This window comes from Canis lupus, chromosome 7, assembly GCF_011100685.1.
Source record: "Canis lupus familiaris isolate Mischka breed German Shepherd chromosome 7, alternate assembly UU_Cfam_GSD_1.0, whole genome shotgun sequence".
Lineage (NCBI taxonomy): Eukaryota > Metazoa > Chordata > Mammalia > Carnivora > Canidae > Canis > Canis lupus.
In genome coordinates this window covers 35,457,574-35,479,251 of record NC_049228.1, presented here as the reverse complement: position 1 = coordinate 35,479,251, position 21,678 = coordinate 35,457,574, and the positions used below count along the sequence as shown (strand labels likewise).

Here is a 21,678-nt window from a genome sequence, read left to right as displayed (position 1 = left end):
CATGGGATTCGATCCCGGGTCTCCAGGATCGCGCCCTGGGCCAAAGGCAGGCGCTAAACCACTGCGCCACCCAGGGATCCGGTTTACATATTTTTTATTTGACATTCATATCATCACCAGTTTCCTTTTGATATTAACCTGTTTGCATTCTTTTCCTTTCAAAGTTTGTGTTACTCTTTGTTTTAACTAGGTAGCTTTTATTAAAATCAGATTAATGGAGTTTTGGTCATTTAATGGGTGAATTTAATCCAATCACAAATTTGATTACTAATTTAACTTAAATGATTTTGAAAATCTTATTTTGTGTCTCTATATTTTATGTTTTAATTTCTCTTTATTTCATGTTTCATTATTTCCTATTAAACTGTTAGCATTTAAAAATTTCTTCTTCTAGAACTCTTCTTCTTAGAAATTACATATTTGTTTCTATGACTTTAATGGACAGTCTTACATTTTTACATGCATATTTAATGTAGGCCAAAGTTAATCCAGTATCCTTATCCTGAATACTTATAAGGACCTTAAACAATTTCAAACCCAAATCCCCCTTCATTTTCCACTCTTTTGTTGGCTAGCTTTTTGTTTTAAAAAATCATTATTGAAAAATTTTGATTGTCAATGCTTAAATTTATTAGCATATTATACATTGGCTCACCATCATTTACTACATCCTGTACTTTAGTTTTTCAATCTGAGTACTCATGTCTTCAATTGTGAAGAATTCTCCATAATCATCTCTTTTGGTATTATGTCCAATTCATTTTATTCCCATTTTGGAACTCCTATTATATGGATGATAAATTGTCTCAGTCTATCTGTTATGTCTCTTAACTCTTTAGATATTTTTCACCTCTTCACTTTTATGCACTGTATTCTGCAAGATTCCTATTCCAAATCACTAATTCTCCAATTTTCTCAACTGTATCAGCATATAGCTGAAACTGTTATTGAATTTTTATTTTCAGATGCCTATTTTTTCAAGAAATTTTAGTGAGAGGTTTTTCAATTTCTGAATGTTGTGTAATTGTTTTTTACTTCAATTCCTTCTTTTATTTCTTTGAATACTTTAAACATGGATTAAATAGCCTTTCAGATGGTTCTCATTTTTAGCTTTCAATAGTATGAACTTTCCTCATTGTATGTGTCTATTCCAGAGTGGCTTTTGTGGTTTATACCTTTTACTTTGAGGTTATTTTTTACTTTGAGGGTTTCTTTTCTATGAAAATCTTCTATACTCCTGGTTATCTTCTATACTATTCTATACTCTTGGAAATGGATTTTGCAGTCACCTCTGACAGGGCCCTATGTGATTCATTGCTTGCATTTTTGTGTTTATTACTTGGCATTAGGTTCTTCAACCTCTTGGGCTACTAAACTTGGACATCTACCTGACACTTCATGTAGCTTACTCCTTGTCCATTTATAGCCCCAAAGGATGTATCATTTCTTTGGAATTACTGTAAGCCAGTGATGAAACTTTACTATTTCCCACTTTACAGACATTTTATAAATCCTAGTATCATATTAGGGGATTAGTTTCAATGCCTCCTTTTTCTTTTAAGATTTTATTTATTTATTCATGAGATACACAGAGAGAGGCAGAGACACAGGCAGAGGGAGAAGCAAACTCCTCACAGGAAGCCCCATGTGGGACTCTCTCCCCAGACTCTGGGATCACGCCCAAGCTGGAATACAGATGCTCAAATAATGAGTCACCCAGGCATCCCTCAACTCCTCCTTCTCTCATAGGTTGTTGGTCTTCATTTTCTATCCCATGCATACAACAAAACATCATCCCCATTTAGTAGGGCTTATATTCTAATACTCCTAGTTCCAAATTCAACATTATAACTCTGGCCTTAAATTCTTTATTTCTGACACACATGTACCTTTGTTAATATAAAAGTGTATGCTAGCATTCTCCACACATTTCTAAAAGTATTTCTATATTTCAAGTGACGTGGAAGTTATTCTATATTATTTAGGTCTGTAATATGTATTCAACTTCTAGAATTTTTCCTCTATTTTCTATGTTAAGATTATCCATTGATAAACACTCTCTTGCTTTTTTTCATTGTTATAGTTATACCTTTAATAAATTCTATAACATCTATTTGATTTAGGATAAGGGTACACATGGACACATGGGCTCATTCAACTATTTTGATCTACTATAGGAGGTTGTTTGTTTATCTTTCACATGCTAGGAAAAAGTACTATCTAAATTATGTTACTTTAAAAATTATGTACATTTGTGCATGTTGTGGGTCTTTGTTGGCCCACAGACTTTTTTGCTGAGGCACTTGCTGGGGAGCTGGGCAGAGGGGAGCGGACAGCAACTCCCTGGGATGGGAACAACAGCAAGAGCTGGGGGAACCAATATCCTCTATCATGCTTCCATAGCAGGGCCTACACTTCAAACCTTGATGCTTCAGCTGAATGGCTCCAAGGCTATAACTCAGACAATAGTTTTGCCAGCCTCCAGTTCATCACTCTCAGTAACCACATACTGGAGTGCAAGGAAATAAAAAAACAGAAAGCCAGAGAAAAGGTGCTGTTTTCACTTCTCCCTTGTGAATTACTTTCCAGTTCAGGCTGAGCAGGAACAATCGGGAAATGAGCAAAAGCCTTGTCCTTAGCTTCTCATTCAGGCTCTTGGTCGAGTCCTCTTCAACATTTCCCTGGGTGTAGGAGTCATGGGATGATCCAGAATTTGAAGAGAAATTCATAGATTACTGGCTTATTATATAAATATGTAACTCAGGAACAGCCAGATGGAAATGATGCAGAAGGCAAGGTATGGGGAAAGCATGAGGAGCTTCCATGCCCTCTCTTGGTGCTCACTTTCCCCAAATTGCCATGGTTCATCAACTGTGGAAGCTATCTGAACTCTTTCCTCTTGGGATTTTATGGAGGCTTCAGTATACTAGGAGGTTTATTAATTATAACACCTATTATTATTAATTTACTACCTTTATAGTAAAGCATTCCTTTGTTTTTTTTTTTTTTTAAGGATTTTATTTATTCATGAGAGACACAGAGAGAAAGGCAGAGGCACAGGCAGAGGGAGAAGCAGGCTCCATGCAGGGAGCCCAAAGTGGGACTCGATCCCGGGTCTCCAGGATCACGCCCTGGGCCGAAGGCAGGCGCTAAACCACTGAGCCACCCGGGCTGCCCTAAAGCATTCCTTTGAAAAAACTAAACTATCTATAGGGCTTTAATTTCCAAATATTATCACCTTATTTCAATGTTTTAAGTTTTCAATGTATCTACCATACTTGTAATCATCCTTTAATCCAGATGTTAAAAACTTTTTTTTGGCTTTTTAAGTTTTCATTTTATTATTATTTTTAAGTTTTTAATTTAAATTCCAGTTAGTTAACATACAATGTAATATTAGTTTCAGGTATTCAATATAGTGATTCAACAGTTCCACACATCCCCAGTGTTTATCACAAGTGTGTTCCTTAATCCCCCCTAATTAACCCATTTCCCCACCCACTTCCTGTTTGGTAACCATCAGTTTATTCTCTGTAATTAAGAGTCTATTTCTTAACTTCTTCCCTTGCTCTCTTTTTTCCCCTTTGCTCATTTGTTTCTTAAATTCCACATGTGCAAAATCATATTTGTCTTTCTCTGACTTTTTCTGTTTAGCATTATACTCTCTAGTTCCAGAAATGTCATTGCAAATGGCAAGATTTCATTCTTCTTTTATGGCTAAATTATCTATATCTATATCTATATCTATATCTATATCTATATCTATCTATCTATCTATCTATCTATCTATCTATCTATCTATCTCCTCTTCTTTATCCACTCATCAATTGATGGACACTTGGGCTACTTCCATATCTTGGCTATTGTAAAAAATGCTGCTATAAACATAAGGGTGCATATATCTCTTTGAATTAATATTTGTATTCTTTGGGTAAATACTCAGCAATGTGATTGCTAGGACATAGGAGAATTCTATTTTTAACTTTTTGAGGAAACTTTATACTATTTTCCACAGTGGCTGCACCAGTTTGCATTCCCACCAATAGTGCTTGAGTGTTCCTTTTTCTCCACATCCACACCAACATCTGTAGTTTATGTGTGGTTTTCATCCACTCTTACAGATATACAATGATATCCCATTGTAGTTTTGATTTCCATTTCTGTGATGGTAACTGATGAACATCTCTTCATGTATCTGTTGGCCATCTGTATGTCTTTGGAAAAATGCCTGTTCATAACTTCTGCCCATTTTTAATAGGATTATCTGTTTCTCTGGTGTTGAGTTTTAGAAGTTCTTTATATACTTTGGATACTAACCGTTTATCAGATATATCATTCGCAGATATCTTCTCCCATTCTGTATGTTACTTTTTAGTTTTGTTGTTTACTTTGCTATGCAGAAGCTTTTTATTTTGATGTAGTCCCAATAGTTTATTTTTAGTTTGTTTCTGTTGTGTCAAGAAATATGTCTAGAAAAGTTGCTACAGCCGATGTCAAGGAAGTTACCGCCTGTGTTCTCTTCTAGGATTTTGATGGTTTCAGATCTCACATTTAAGTCTTTAATCCATTTTAAGTTTATTTTGGTGTATGGTGCAAGAAAGTGGTCCAGTTGCATTCTTTTGCATGTCGCTGACCAGTTTCCCCAGAACCATTTGTTGAAGAGACTGTCTTTTTCTCATTGGATTTTTTTTCTTGTTTTGTTGAATATTAATTAAACATATAAATGTGAGTTTACTTCTGGGCTTTCTATTCTATTCAATTGATCTATGTGTCTATTTCTGTGTCAATACCATATTGTTCTGATTACTACAGCTTTGTAATATAACGTGAAGTCCTGAATTATGATGCTACAAGCTTTTTTCCTTTTTAAGATTTTATTTATGTATTTATGTATTTATTTATTTATGAGAGACTCAGAGAGAGAGGCAGAGACATAGGCAGAAGGAGAAGCAGGCTCCCTACAAGGATCCCAATGTGGGACTCGATCTTGGATCCTGGAATCACACCGTTAGCCCAAGACAGAAGCTCAATTGCTGAGCCACCCAGGCATCCCTGCTTTTCTTTTTCAATTGCCTTGGGTATTCAGAGCCTTTTGTGGTTCCACGCAAATTTTAGGATTCTTTATTCTAGTGCTGTGAAAAATGCTGTTGGTATTTTGATAGGTACTGCATTAAATCTGCAGATTGCTTTGGGTAGTATAGACATTTTAACAATATTTGTTCTTCCAATCCATTAGTATGGATTATCTTTCCTTTTTTTTTTAATTTTTATTTATTTATGATAGTCACAGAGAGAGAGAGAGGCAGAGACACAGGCAGAGGGAGAAGCAGGCTCCATGCACCGGGAGCCCGATGTGGGATTCGATCCCAGGTCTCCAGGATCGCGCCCTGGGCCAAAGGCAGGCGCCAAACCGCTGTGCCACCCAGGGATCCCTATCTTTCCTTTTTTTGTGTGTCATCTTCAATTTCTTTCATCAGTGTTTTATAGTTTTTAGAGTACAGGTCTTTCACCTCTTAGGTTAGATTTATTCCAAGTTATCTATTACTTTTGGTGCAACTGTAAATGGGATTTTTAAAAAATTTCTTTCTACTGCTTCTTTATTATTGTATTAAAATGCAACAGATATCTATACATTGATTTTGTATCCTGTGACTTTACTGAATTCATTTATCATTTCTAGCAGTCTTTTGATGGAGTCCTTTAGGTTTTCTATATATAGTACCATGTCATTTACAAATAATGCAAGTTTTACTTCTTTACTGATTTAGATGCCTTTTATTTCTTTTTGTTGTCTGATTGCTGTAGCTAGGATTTTGGGCCAAAGGCAGGCGCCAAACCGCTGTGCCACCCAGGGATCCCTGTAGCTAGGATTTCTAATACTATGTTGTAGAAAAGTGGTGAGAAAGGACATCCTTGTCTTTTCCTGTCCCCACCACAGGGGGAACCACCTCCACAAGGGGGAAAAGCTCTCATTATTTCTCCATTAAGTATTATATTAGCTGTGGGTTTTTCATAAATGGCCTTTGTTGTGTTGAGATACATTCCTTCTAAATCTACTTTGTTGAGGGTTTTTATCATGAATGGATGTTGTACTTTGTGAAATGCTTTTTCTGCATCTATTGAAATGATCACTTTGTTTTTATCCTTTCTCTTGTTGATGTGATGTATCACATTGATTCATTTGGACATATTGAGCCACACCTGTAACCCAGGAATAAATCCCACTGGATTGTGGTAAAGATTTTTTTAATGTAATGTTGGGTTTGTTTTGCTAGCACTTTGTTGTAGATTTTTTCATGGAGTTTCTTCTTCTTCTTCTTCTTCTTCTTGGTGGTGTCTTTATCTGGTTTTGGTATCAGGGTAATGCTGGTCTCATACAATAAATTTGGAAGTTTTCCCTTCTTTTCTATTTTTTGGAATAGTGTGAGAAGAGTGGGCATTAACTCTTCTTTAAATGTTTGTAAATTAGAATTCATTTGTGAAGCCATCTGGTACTGGACTTTTGTGTTTGGGGAGTTTTTTGGTTACTGATTCAATTTCTTTCCTAGTTATTGCTCTGTTCAAATCTTCTATTTCTTCCTGCTACAGTTTTTGTAGTTTCTATGTTTATAGGAATTTATCCATTTTTTTCCTAGGTTGTCCAGTCTGTTGGCATACAGTTTTTCAGAAAATTCTGTTATAATTGTTTGATTTCTGTGGTATTGGGTGTTATTTCCTTTCTCGTTTGTGATGTTATTTATTTGAGTCCTTTCTCTTTTTTTCTTGGTAAGTCTGGCTAGAGGTTTATCAGTTTTATTAATTTTTTTTCAAAGAACCAGTTCTTGGTTTCATTCATATATTCTATTTCTTTTTTAGTTCTATGTGCTCTAATCTTTATTATTTCCTTCTTTCCCTTGGCTTTAGGTTTTGTTTGTTCTTTTTCTAATTCCTTTAGATACAAAGTTAGTTTATTTGAGATTTAACTTGTTTCATTAGGTAGGACTGTATTGCTATAATCTTCCCTCTTAAAACCACTTTTGCTATATCTCAGAGGCTTTGGGCCATTGTGTTTTCATTTTCATTTCCATGTATTTTTTTAAAGATTTTATTCCATGTATTTTTTTAAAGATTTTATTTGACAGAGAGAGAGAGTGCAAGAGAGCACAAATGGGGAGCAGCAGAGGGAGAGGGAGAAGCAGGCTCCCCACTGAGCAGGGAGCCTGACTTGAGGCTTGATCCTAAGATCTTGGGATCATGACCTGAGCCAAAGGCAACTTTGATTTCCTGGTTGATCCATTCCTTGTTTGGCAGCATGTTTAGTAGCATGTTATTTAACCTTGTTCCAGATTTTTCCTTCTGTGTGACTTCTAGTTTCAGTGCTGTGGTCAGAAAAGATGCATGGTATGGTTTCAATCTTCTTGAATTTGTTGAGGTTTGTTTGTGGGCTAATATGTTATCTATTCTGGAGAATGTTCCATGTACACTCGAAAAGAATGTGTATTCTGCTATTTTAGGATAGAATGTACTCATTTTATCTGTTAAGTCAATCTGGCTCAATGTACCATTCAAAGCTATTGTTACCTTGTTGATTTTCTATTTACACTATCTATCCATTGATAGAAGTGGGGTGTTAAAGTTTCCTACTACTAGTGTATTATCAATTTGTTCCTTTATGTTTTTTATTAATGGTTTTATGTATTTGGGTGCTCCTGTGTTGGGTGTATACATATTTACAATTGTTAATATTATCTCCTTGGATTGTCCTCTTTATTATTATGCAGTATCCTTCTTTGTCTCTTGTTACACTCTTTGTTTTAAAGTCTATTTTGTCCAATATAAGTATCACTAGTTATATTTAGGTCTGAAGTGAGTCTTTTGTAGGCAGCATGTAGATAGGCGTTTGGTTTTTTACATATTCTGTCACCCTATGTCTTTACATTGAAGCATTTAGTCCATTTACATTCAAAATAATTATTGATAGATATTTGCTTATTGTCATTTTATTATCTACTTTGTGATTGTTTCTGAAGATTTTCTCTGATCCTTTCCTTTTCTTTTTCATGGTTTGCTGATTTTCTTTAGTGATATGTTTGGATTTCTTTCTCTTTATTCTTTGTATATTTATTAGTGGTTTTTTATTTGAGGTTACCAGTAGGTTTGTATATAACCTTTTCTTCATATTACAGTCTATATTAAGTTCATGGTCATGAAAATTTGAACCCATTTTTTTTAACCCATTCTTTACTCTCCTCCTTCCCACATTTTAGATATATGTTGTTATATTTCACATATTTTAATTTTGTGAATTCCTTGACTGGTTTTCTACAGAAATATTTATTTTTATTGCTTTTGTATTTCCTACCTTTACACTCTCACTTTGGTCTTTCCTTTCTACTCAAAGTGTTCCCTTCAATATTTCTTGCAGGGCTGGTTTAGTGGTCATGAACTCCTTTAGGTTTTGTTTGGGAAACTCTTTGTCTCTCCACCTTTTCTGAATGATAGCCTTGCTGGATAGAGTATTCTCAGGTGCAGATTTTTCCCATTCAGCACTTTGAGTATATCATACTACTCCCTTCTGGCTTGGAATACTTCTGCTGAAAAATCTTCTCCTAGCCTTATGGGTTTTCCCTGGTAAATTACTGACTTATTTTGTCTTGCTGCTTCAAATTTTTTTTCTTTACCACTATATTTCACCAACTTAATTACAATATGTCTTGGTGTGTGTCTGCTTTTGTTTGATATGGGTTCTCTGTGTCTCTTGGACCTGGATATCTATTTCCTTCCCCAGATTAGGGAAGTTTTCAGCTCTTATTTCTTCAAATAAATTTTCTGACCACTTTTCTCTCCCTTCTTCTCCTGGGACTCCTATAATACAAATGTTATCATGCTTTATGGAGTCTCTGAGTTCCCTAATTCTATTCTTGTTTTGCATAATTCTTTTTTATCTCTTATGTTCAGCTTGATTACTTTCCATCATTCTGTCTTCTGGGTTGTCAATTCATTCCTCTCCTTCTTCTAACCTCTAATCATTCCATGAGGCATGTTTCTCATTTTCTTTATTGTGTCCTTTATCTCTGCTATGTTATTCCTTATCCCTGTGTTAAGGGTCTCACTCTTGTCTTCTACTCTTCTCAGGTCCAGTGAGTATCCTTATGATCAATGCTTTAAATTCTCTACCAAGGCATGTTACTTATATGTTTCACTTAGATCTCTGGCTGTGGCCTTGTCCTGTTCTTTCATTTGGGATAAATTTCTCTGTCTTCTCATTTTGTTTACATCTCTGTGCCTGTTTCTCTGTGTTAGAAACATTAGCTATGTCTCTTGTTCTAAGGGAAATGGCCTTACAAAGAAGAGGTCCTGAAGTGCCCTGCTATGTAATGTCTCCTATTCCCCAGGGCTTGGCACTTCTGGGAATGTCTTCAATGTATGCTGCAGATTCTCTGCTGTTTCATCCTGACTGCTTTATCTTTCAAGCCAATTATCTGCAGAGTCTTTCTTTGCCTGTGGTAGGCAGTGTTTGGTCCCTGACCTTAATGTGGTGTGTTTTAACTAGGTGTGCTTTGGTCTGTTTATGAAATGAGACCTGTTACCACTGCTGGCAGAACAGAGGCCCTGCAAAACTCCCACAGTGGAATGCATGGTGAGAGCAGGGGTTTGGGCTGGTCTTCTGGGGGAGGTGGCCTGCTGCACTGGGACTGAGCAAGATGTTTTTGTTCTTGTTTTTAATTAAATTCAATTAGCCAACATATAGTACTTCATTAGTTTCAGATGTAGAGTTCAATAATTCATCAGTTGCATACATCAGTTTCAGATGGATGGTTCCACTGGAGTGAGTGTGTGTGTGTGTGTGTGTGTGTGTGGGTGAAGTTTGGTATACATAAGTTAGTTAGCAAATATTGGCACTGCACTGATTTCCCACAGGTAGCCCTGTGCTTATGCTGAGGGTCAGAGGAGGGAAATGGTTCTGGCCAATTCCTTTATTCCCAGAGGTATCTCTCCATGAATGCGGCCTCTCTAGGACTCACTCACAAATGAAGGAATAATCTTTCCACTGTGTGCTGTAGGCAATCTTCCTAATCACTGTTTCCATGCTGTATGTCTGCTAGTTGTTTGCTTGATTTCTCCCCAAGAGCAGTGCAGTACCCTCTGGGCTCTATCCCAGTCAAGCCCACCAACCTTTAAAATTCTAGACTTTAAGTCCCACTGGTAGCAAGAACTCATAAAATTCAGCCCCTTTCACTTTCTGAGCCAAATGGTATGGGGATTCATTTTTCCTGTGTGCTCCCCTGTGTGTTAGTCTATTTCTCACCCTTCTCTGGAACCATGGCTCCCTCCCTGATCTATTCTCTCCCAAATTGCATCTCTGCACCTCCTATCTTCTTCAATGTGGCTTCTCCTCTACCTATAGTTGTGGAGTTTATTATAACAGTCTTCAGGTCAATTTCTGGTGTATTTAGGATAATTTGATAGTATCCAGTTGTATTCATGGAAAGAGACAAGCCTAGGATCCTCCTACTCCATGGTCATCTTCCATCCTTGGACCAGATGTTTTTGTTTTTGTTTTAAGTTCAATTAGCCAACATATAGTACATAATTAGTTTTAGATGGTGAGTTCAATAATTCATCAGTTGCAGATAACACCCAGTGCTCATCACATCACATGCCCTCCCTGATGCCTATCACCCAATTACCCCATCCCCCCACTTCCCCTCCAGCAATCCTCAGTTCATCTCCTATAATTAAAGATTCTCTGGACCAGACGTTATAACCCTTTTCTCTCAAGATCCCTTCATTGCCTTAAAAATTATTGAGAAGCTCACAGAGCTTTTGCTTTAGGTGGGTTAGATCTAGCAATATTTACCATGAGACAAATTAAAACTGAGAAATTTGAAGATATTTATTAATTTATTTTGAAAACTATAGTAAACCCATAAATGTTAACATGATATATATTTTTATGAAAAAATTTAAAAATAATTGTTTTCCAAGACAAAAAAAATGAGAAAAATGGTTGTTTTACATTTTTACATTACAAAATGTCTTTAATATCTGTCTTAATATAAAACAACTGAATTATCATCTGTCCTCCTATATTCAAGCTATCGGTATATGTTGTTTTGGTGGAAGGAAGCACGTTGTTTTGGTGGAGAAAATCTATCCTCACATAGATATATAGTTGGGAAATGGTAGACCTCATGAACTTCCGGAAAAGGTCTGTGGAGCTCTCGAATATATCTGAAGTATCATTGTACTCTAAGCAAATTTTGCTGAAAAATTAGTTTGGAAAATTCTCCTTCTAGAAAACATGACAGATTAGAAGGAAATAATATAGTAGTGATACATGAAGGATATATAAAATTTTAAAAAATGTTTTACCTGGGTTAAATTGTGAAATAAATTTCTGTTGGGAAAAAGAGGAACCATATTTTAGTAAACAGCGCACTAAATATTAGTTTGAATATTCCACTTTCAATATACATGTTTCTAAGTCCTTCAATATATTCTATTACAGATACATAAACAAATACCAAATGTTTAAAAAAGCTACATATGTCTATGATTAAACATAACTATTGATTCTCACATGCCATTATGTGTCAAAAGACTGAGAGTCTTGGGACGCCTGGGTGGCTCAGCAGTTGAGCGCCTACCTTTGCACAGGGCCTGATCCCGGATTCCCAGGATTGAGTCCCACATCAGGCTTCTTGCATGGAGCCTGCTTCTCCTCCCTCTGTCTGTGTCTCTGCCTCTCTTTCTGTGTCTCTCTTGAATAAATAAATAATATCTTTTAAAAAAAAAAAGACTGAGAATCTTGAATCTGCATGCTGCCTTAACAATACTACAATTTTACATAGGCAAAGTTGTATGAGTAATCTTTAAAATGTGACATGATCATTTTGCCTAAGAAAACCTGTAGTGTTTACCTGCTGTAATTTATGTCAAAAACGGGTTCATCAATTAGCACTGCAAATCCTTTATTAATCAGCCTTTCAATGTAAACTTTCTGAAAGGGACAACATTCATTTATATGTTAGGTTGCGTGTTTTTTGGAAAGTGATTTTTTTCATTTAAAGATATCTATATTTTCCTTATCATATAATCTCTAAAATTCAGTGCCTCAGAACTATTCTCTTATTTGCTGATTGCTGCACAATGCCCAGTACACTGTTATGTATAAAACAAATGAAGATATTTTGGGAATCAGTAAATATGTGTGCAGTGAGTTTCTGAGACCATATAATGAAAATAATATTTCATATGATCAGTCTGATTTTAGAAATAATATAAGTACTGTAAATCTTGATAGGCAAATATGTTAAGAGTTCACAAAGGACTAGGTTGATCAAAAAGATCCATCGCTCCAGGGCTGGTATATCTGCCCTGGGTTATGCTACTTGTCAGAGGTGCAGGAAATAAGAACAGAAGTGGGTCACTGAGTTACCTGTCTATCTGGGAAGGAAAATTTAAAGGTAAAAGGAGAAATGTACTGATAATACGTGAAAGACTTTATTTAGTTTTAATTACTCAAAAGCTTATAAAAAGTAACCTGGTAGAGAAATTGACTTGGTTGATGTTAAAGTAACAATCTGATTCCCATGGAAAATTAGCAACAGTCTGCTGGATCTTTTATCAGTTTGCATAGCTTTCTTGATGTGGTATACAGACTGAAGTGTAGAGTGAGAAGAGGGCCAAGGAAAGAAACTTGAATGGAGCTGACATTAAAGTTAAGGATAGATCATAAAAAGGCAAAGAAAAAACTGAGAAAGGATAATTACAGAAATAAAAAAGGCTGATGTCACCAAGATGGTGCCGTAGAAGCCAGCCTTCATGCCCCCACAAAGATCAACAATTAGACAGCTATCTACAAACAGAAACAGTTCTGGAAACACTCGAGAGTCCACTTAAGAAACTTTAACATAGTGGAACAAAAACCTGAGAACAACTGCACAAAAAAGGAAGAAAGAATGCTTCATTTTGACCTTATCACCCTATCCACTGAGCTGGCACTGCTCAGGGCCAAGAGGGAACTCACCAGCTAGAGTTCCCCTCCCCAGGTAAAGGAGAGCAGAGAGAGTGACCAGCTTCCTCAGCCTTTCTGGGTATTGCATGAAGGACCTGTTTGGTTTCATCCCACCCAAGGACTGGCAGAGGTGAGATGTATAGAGATGACTAGAAACATGGAAGAAGGGAATGGGCCACCAGCGTCAGCCACACAATGGGAGCAACCAGTGTTTCCAGTGACCTGCTCTCTGCAGAGGACCTGGAAACTTCCACCACAGAAGAAACCAGTGATCAGTACAGCCACCAAGGACCTCTGCAGACTTCACTGGTTTTTACCCCACAAATTTTTGCACTTGCATATGCCAGCTGTCTGCATCCCTTCTCACTCCCCTACCCTCACCACTGCCAGGAATGGGATCCACACAGGCAGCTAGCCCCATGCCTCTAAGCTGTGCAAGTGTAAGATGCAGCCTAGAACCCCACAGCTGACCTCCACTCCCTTGTGGGTACTTGGAGCTAGCTTCTCCAAATGTGTACCTATAAGCTCCCTATCCCAATTCCCATTATTTGTTCTGCTACCATGGGCATGTCTGTGACAAGACCCTACAGCTATGGGAATAGATCCCAATGGCCAAGGCTCTCAAAGCTATTTATGAGCCTAGATCTGGCACTGTCTACTATCACTTGCCTCCACTGCTGTGCCTACATCTGTAGTGAGACACCACAGCCACAAGAGAGCACATAAATAGTCAGGGTTCCTACAACTGCCAGTTCGCCTATTCAACCAGGCCCTTGCCCTCAACATTATGTGTGTGTCTGAAACAGTTCACAGAAAACTATGGCAGGCCCCCACAGCTGAGTATGTGCACATCACTGTCTTGGGCCACTATCACTTCCTGCTCTGGTCTCTAGTCACTGGACCTGGAGGAGCTGCTGAGAACCCTAACAGCCCTTGTAGTCACTGTGGACACACAGTGCTTGCCAAATACCACACAGTTGTTGATGTTATGGACCCCAGTGACCTGAGCTAATGAGACATCATGCCTCCCTGAACCCAAAGATTCCACATGCTCCTGAGTTGCCCTACATCACAAAACCTGGGGTCATAGTATACTCTACCCACAGGTGACTTTTCTTAGAAAAGTCTATCTCCCAAAGTTTGGAAGAGGCGACTGCTTCTTTAAATATGTAGATACTTACTTGAGGCCAAAGGGAACATGAAGAATCAGGGAATCCTTATATTACCAAAGGAACACAGTAAATTCCTGTAATGGGTCCCCCCAAATGGAGATAAATATCCTAAAAAGGAATCCAAAATATGGTTCTAAAAATGACCAAAGAGCTACAAGAGAAAAAAGATCAACAATTTAATGAAATCAGAAAAATAGAAGAACAAAATTAGAAATTTAAAGATAGAATACGTAAAAAGAAAACAACAATCCAGAAATTTTCAAGCTAAGGAATATAATGACTACACTGAAGAATTTACAAGAGAGCTCCAAGAGCAAACAGAAGAAAAAATCAGCAAACTCAAAGGCAGAATATTTGCAAATACTCAGTTCAGAAAATTAAATAAATAAATAAAAAGGAAAGACCAAAACTTGTGAGGCTTACGGGATACCATTAAGAGAAACAGTCTATGTATCACTAGGATCCCATAAAGAGAAGAGAAGGAGAAACTTAAAGATAACATGGCTGAGAACTTCCCAAACCTAGGGAAAGATTAGATATTCAAGTCATAGGGATGCCTGTGTGGCTCAGTGATTGAGTGTCTGCCTTTAGCTCAGGCTGTGATCCTGGAGTCTCAGGATCAAGTCCCACAACAGACTCCCTACAAGAAGCCTGCTTCTCTCTCTCTGTCTATGACTCTGCCTCTGTCTGTGTGTCACTCATGAATAAATAAATAAAATCTTTAAAAAAATAATTCAAGTTCATAAAGTTGTTCCCCCAACATTTCAATCTAAAATGATCTCCTCCACAACATTATAATAAAATTGTCTAAAACCAAAGACAAAAAGAGAATTTTTAAAACAGCAGGAGAAAAAAATTCCTCTCATATAAAGGAATCTCCTTTAGGTGAAGAGTGGATTTCTCAGCAGAAACATTACAGGTCAGAAGAGCATGAGATGATGTATTTAAAGCGCTAAAAGAAAAAACTGCCAAGCAAGAACACTTTACCAGTAAATCTGTCCTTTAGAAGTGAAGGCAAGATAAGGACTTTCCCAAACAAATTAAAGTTGAGGGGATTTATCACCACTAGACTTGCCTCATAAGAAATGCTGAAAGGAGTTCTTCAAGCTGATATAAAAGGTCTATAGTAAAGGAAAACATGAAAATATATAACAAACTAGAGTAAAGGTAAATATATAATGAGATTCTGAATTAAGTTAATATCATAACAAGGTGGTATGTTAGCCACTTCACTTTAATATAAAAGTGAAAGGACAAAATTATTAAAAATAGTTATACAATAATTTGGGAATTGATACACAACATAAAGAGATAGAGAGTTCTGAGATAATGGCAGAATTAGAGGATCCTAAGTTCACTGCATCCCACATAGAGAGAACAGTCACACGAGTGCAACTAACACAGAAGATGACCCAAAACTGACAGAACAGACTTTCCACAATTAATCACAGAGAGGAAACCACATCAAAAAAGGTAGGAAGGGCAGAAACATAGTTGGGAACCAAACACTTTGGCAAGATTAATCAGAAACAGGAGGGACACTATAAGCATGGAGAAGCAAGAGCATCAGACTCCACACCAGGCACCCCAGGTATGGGCAACCCAAACTGGGAAGATGAGTACCCAGGACATTTGGCTCTAAAACCCAATGGGGCTCAATTTCATGAGTTTTTACAATCAGCAATTAACCTTGAATACTATAAAAATCAGTGGGCTCAGCTCCAGGAGGGCCATAGGGCAATGGGAAACTGAATCCCCACTCTTAAAGGGCCAGCATAATAAATAACCCAGCCACAATACAGTATTGAAGCAGTAGTTTGGAAAGTGCCTGAGGTATACAGCAGATATTTACTGAGGTATAGATTTATTTACTAATCTCAGAATGTACACTGGAAGGGCAGGGAGGATCTTTAGGAGACTTCTCCAAGAAAAAAAGAGCTGGCAGTCATCATTTCTCTGAGCCCCACCTCCACCCCCCACCAGCCTAGACAGCTGAAACTTGTGGGAACCAGCATGAAGACAATCCATATATCTTGCTAACACTCCATGTTCTGCCTCCACACTCTCCTGAATGTCCACCCCATCCAGCCTATCCGACTTGGCAGGTGTCCCTTCAAAGTGGCTCCTGCCCCAACACACCTTGCAAAAGCAGTCTTGGCAGGGACCAATGGCTCTCCAAAGTGACTCCAGCCCTGGGGAGAGGGGAAAATAGACAGACACACAGACACACAGACACACAGACACACAGACACACACACACACACACACACACACACACACACACACACCAGTGTTCCCACAGTCCCAGCAGCTGAACCTTGTAGCTGGCAGTGCAAACTGAGTGCCTTACTGATCAGTCTGGTCTGACTGTGGCTCCACTCACAAACAAAAAACCCTCAGGGGCAGCATAGGAATAAAGCCCTGTAGTTCAATGTGACTGCAGCACCCAGAGTCTCACTGTCAACTCCACCCACCAACAAAAGCCACTGAAGGGACTGGCAGGGAGAGGACCTTGCAGTTGGTACAAGTGAAGCCTCAGCAAACAGAATTGGGGCACATCTAGTCTGTCAGATTGCCACCCACCAATGGAGGCCTTTTGGGATAAGGCAGGAGAGTGCTCTATAGGTTGGTGAGACTACAAGTGAGGATAGGCATCTACTCTGACTTCTGACATGGCCAAATTGGAAGCCGACAGTTGCTCCAGATTGGCACAGGGACTAAATCCCACCAGGTGCACCCACAAAAGGCAAAAGGCCCCAGTGTGGCCAGCTGGACTAAAGGCAAATGTGGCTCAGCCACAACAATAGGCCACACACAACCCACATAGGAGAGAGCCCTGAAGTGCCTGGTTCTGGTGAACCTAGTGGCAACCACAGATCCAAAACCTTAAGGAGATGCACAATAAATAAAGAGAAAGAAATCCAAGTTTATCACTGAAGAAAGCCATCAAACCACCAGGGAATTGAGCAAAAGAAAAAGAAAGGAACCAAAAGGAACTACAAAAACAACCAGGAAACAGGCAATAAGTACACACCCATCAATAGTTACTTTATATGTAAAAAAATGTAAGTGCTTCAATCACTTGTGTTAAAAGACACAGGGCGACTGAATAGATAAAAAAGTAAGATGTAAAAAAAAAAAAGTAAGATGTTTCTATATACTGCCTACAACAGACTCACTTTAGACCTCTAGACACATGCAGATTGAAAGTAAAAGGATGGGAAAACATTTATTATGAAAATAGAAGTGAATGGAAAGCTGAGGTGGCAATACTTATATCAAACAAAAATAGACTTTAAAACAAAGACTAACAAGAGAGAAAGAAGGATACCATATAATGATAGAAGGAACAATGCAACAAGAGGACATAGCAATTGTAAATATTAAAAAAAAACTTTAAATATTTATGCACCCATAAATATTTAGGAGCACCTAAAATATAAAGCAACTATTAACAGATATAAAGGAAGAAGTTGACAGTAACATCTTAACATCACACTTTAATCAATGGATAAGTCATAGTGACAGACATCAACAAGGAAAACAGTGGCTTTGAATACACATTAAGCCAGATGGATCAAACAGATGTTCTGAACATTCGATCCCAAACCAGCAGAATACTCATTCTTTTCAAGAGCACATTACACATTCTACAAAATAGATCACATATTAGACAGCAAAACAAAACCCAATAAATTAAGAAAAGATATCATGCATCTTTCCTGACCACAATGGTATGTATGAAACTAGAAATGAATCACAAGAAAAAATCTGGAAAGGACACAAATACATGAGGCCAAATAATATGCTACTGAACAATTAAATAGGTCAAAGAGGAAATAAAAAAAATACAAAGAGACAAGGAAAAATGAAAACACAATGGTCCAAAATCTTTGGGATGCAGCAAAAGCTGTTCTAATAGAAGCCTAATTAAAAAAATAAGAGCAATCCCAAATAAAAAAGCTAACCTTATGCCTACCAGACCTAAGAAGAACAAAGCCCCAGGTCAGTAGAAGGAAAAAAAAAGATTAGAGCAGAAATAAATGAAATCAAGACTAAAAAAACAATAGAATGGATTAATAAAACCAGGAGCTGGTTCTTTAAAAATATCAACCAAACTGATAAACCGTTTGTTGAACTCATCAAAAAGAGAGACATAAAGACAGACAGACAGACATACACAGGAGACAGACAGACATACACAGGAGAGAGGGAGAGAGAGAGAGAACTGAAAATCAGAAACAAATGAGGAGAAATAACAACCAACATCACAGAAATAAAAACAATTATAAGAGAATATTATGAAAAATTATATGCCAACAAATTGGATAACCTAGAATGAATGGATAAATTCCTCGAAACATAGTCCATATTTTCATGGATTGGGAGAACCGATATTGTTAAAATATCCATACTACACAAAGGAATCTACAGATTTAATGCAATCACTATCAAAATGCCAACCACATTTTCCATAGAACTAGAAAAAAAATCCTAAAATTTGTATGGAACTACAAAAGATCCCAAATAGCCAAAGCAATCTTGAGATAGAAGAACAAAGTTGGAGGTATCATAATTCCAGATTTCAAGATATACTACAAAGCTGTAGTAATCAAAACAGTATGGTACTGGCACAAAAATAGACACATAGAGCAACAGAACAGAATCAACAGCCTAGAAATAAACCCGTGATTTTATGGTCAATTAATCATGACAAAGAATGCTAATATATACATTGCAGAAAAGACAGTTTCTTCAACAAACAGTGCTGGGAAAATTGGACAGCTACATGTAAAACAATGAAACCAGACCACTTTCTTATACCATGCACAAAAATATACTCAAAATGGATTAAAGACTTAAACATGAGATCTGAAACCATAAAACTCTGAGAACATAGGCAGTAATTTCTTTTCATCAGTAGAAACATTTTCCTAGATATATCTCCTCAGTTGAGGGAAATAAAAGCAAAAGTAAACTATTGAGATTACATCAAAGTAAAAAACTTTGACACAGTAAAGGAAACCATCAACAAAATAAGAAGACAACCTACTGAATAAGAAAAGATATCTGCAAATCATATATCCAGTAACAGGTTAATATCCAAGATACACAAATAACTTACACAACTCAACACTATAAAAACCCAAACAATCCAGTTTAAAAAGAGGACCCAAATAGATATTTTTCCAAAGAAGACATATGGATGACCAATAGAGACATGAAAAAGATGTTCAACACCATTAATCATCAGGGAAATGCAAATCAAAACCACAGTGAAATATTCCCTCACATCTGTCAGATGGCTAGAATAAAAAACAAAAACAAATAATAAGTGTTAGCAAGGATGTATGTGGAGGCAAATGAACTGTCATGCAGTATTGATGGGAATGCAAATTGGCACAGCCCCTCTGAGAAAAAGTATGGAGGTTCCTCAAAAAAATAAAAAATAGAATTACCACATGATCAAGTGATTTTACTACTATTTACCCAAAGAATAGGAAATCATTAATTTGAAAAGATATATGCACCTGTTTGTGTATGTTTATTGTAGCATTATTTACAATAGTCAAAATATGGAAGCAACCCAAGTGTTCACAGATATGGTATATGCATAATGGAATATCACTCAGCTATAAAAATAAAATGAAATCTTGCCATTTGCAACAACATGGGTAGACATAGAGAATATAATGCTAAGTGAAGTAAGTCACTCAGAGAAAGACAAATATCATATAATTTCACTCATGTGCTATTTAAGAAACAAAGACAAACAAGCAAAGAAATAAAAGAGACAAGCAAAAACCAGAATCTTAAATATAAAGAAGAAAATGGTGGTTGCCAAGAGTGGGTGGGGGCATTGGTGAAATAAATAAGGGAATTAAGAGTGCACTGATCTTGATGAGCACTGAGTAGTGTACAGAATTATTAAATCATTATAGTGTACACCTAAAGCTAATATAGCACTGTATGTTAATTATATTTGAGTGAAAAATAACAAAAAAATATATTAAACATTTTTAAGAGATGTAAATAGTGACAGCAAGACATAAAATATAGGGTGGAAAATAAAACAGTAGAGTGTTTACATATGATACAAGGTAAGCTGCTAGAAGCCCCAAATAGACTGCTGTTATAACTATATGATGTTTCAAGTAAACCAAAGGGTAATCACAGCAAAAAACAAACAAAACAAAACAAAACCCAGCTATCATAGGTACATACAAGATAAAGAGAAGGGACTCAAAGTATATCATTGTGGAAGATCATCAATTTACAAAGGGACAGCAAAAAAAAAAGAGTAGGGACATAATTAATAAAATGGAATTGGTAAGTCCTTACCTAACAATAATTACTTTTAATGTAAATGGATTAAATTCTCCAATCAAAAGGTATAGAACAGGTGCATGGATAAAAAATAAGACCCGATTATATGCTACTTATGAAAGACTCAGTTCAGCTTTGGGGACATACATAGACCCAAAGTGAAGGGATGGAAAAAGGCAACTCATGCAAGTGGAAACCAAAATAGAGTGGGGTAGCTATATTTATATCAGAAAAATAGATTGTTAAGTTTAAAAGTTTAATATGAGACAAAGAAGGTAATTACATAATAATAAGCCAATTCACCAAGAGGATATAACAGTTGCAAATAAATATGCACCCAATATCAGAACACCATGTATTAAACAAATACTAACCAATCTGAAGGGAGCAATACACAATAATAGAATAATAGTAGGAGACTTTAGCACTGCATTTTCAACAATGGATAGATAATCTAAATAGATAATCAATAAGAGAAAGTTGACCTTGAACTACAGTTTAGACCAAATGGACCTAACAGACATATACAGAATATTCCATCCAAAAGCAACAGAATGCAAATTCTTCTTAAGCACACATGGAATATTCTCCAGGAGAGATCAAATGTCAGGTTAAAAAAAAAAAAACATGTCTCAGTAAATTTTAAAATATTGAAATTATACCAAGTATCTTTTATGACCATAAGAGTATGAAACTAGATCAATAACAGGAGGAAAACTGGAAAATTCACAAATACATGGACATTAAACAACACACTGAACAACTAATAGGTCAAAGATGAAATTAAAAGAAAAGTCAATAAATATCTTGAAGCAAAACACAACAAACTTGTGAGATGCAGAAAAACAGTTTAAGAAGGGGCATTTATAGTGGTAAATACCCACATTAAGAAAAAAGAAAGATCTCAAATAATCAACCTAACTTTATACCTCAATGAACCAGAAAAAGAAAAATAAGTTAAGTCCAAAGTTAGCAGAAAAATGGAAATAACAAAGATCAGAGCAGAAATAAATGGAGACCAGAAAACCATAGAAAAGATCAACAAAACTAAGAACTATTTTTTGAAAAGATAAACAAAAGTAGTGAAACTTTAACTAGATTAAGGAAAAAGATTACTCAAACTATTAAAATCAGGAATTAAAGTGAAGACATTACTACAAATTCTACAGAAATGCAGAT

General features: G+C 36.5%; 1 protein-coding gene across 5 annotated transcripts in view; it reads right to left on the bottom strand.

Moving 5' to 3' along the window:
- CATSPERE (catsper channel auxiliary subunit epsilon) overlaps positions 1-21,678 on the bottom strand; it is a 199,070-nt gene that overhangs the window by 141,839 nt on the left and 35,553 nt on the right. For 4 of the 5 annotated variants that reach the window (XM_038542747.1, XM_038542744.1, XM_038542743.1 and 1 more), the window contains exon 6: positions 11,356-11,380. The exons of the other annotated variant lie outside the window; for it this stretch is intronic. In XM_038542747.1, the coding sequence (XP_038398675.1) occupies positions 11,356-11,380 (25 nt within the window). The remainder of the gene's footprint in view (positions 1-11,355; positions 11,381-21,678) is intronic. 5 annotated transcript variants of the gene reach the window in all.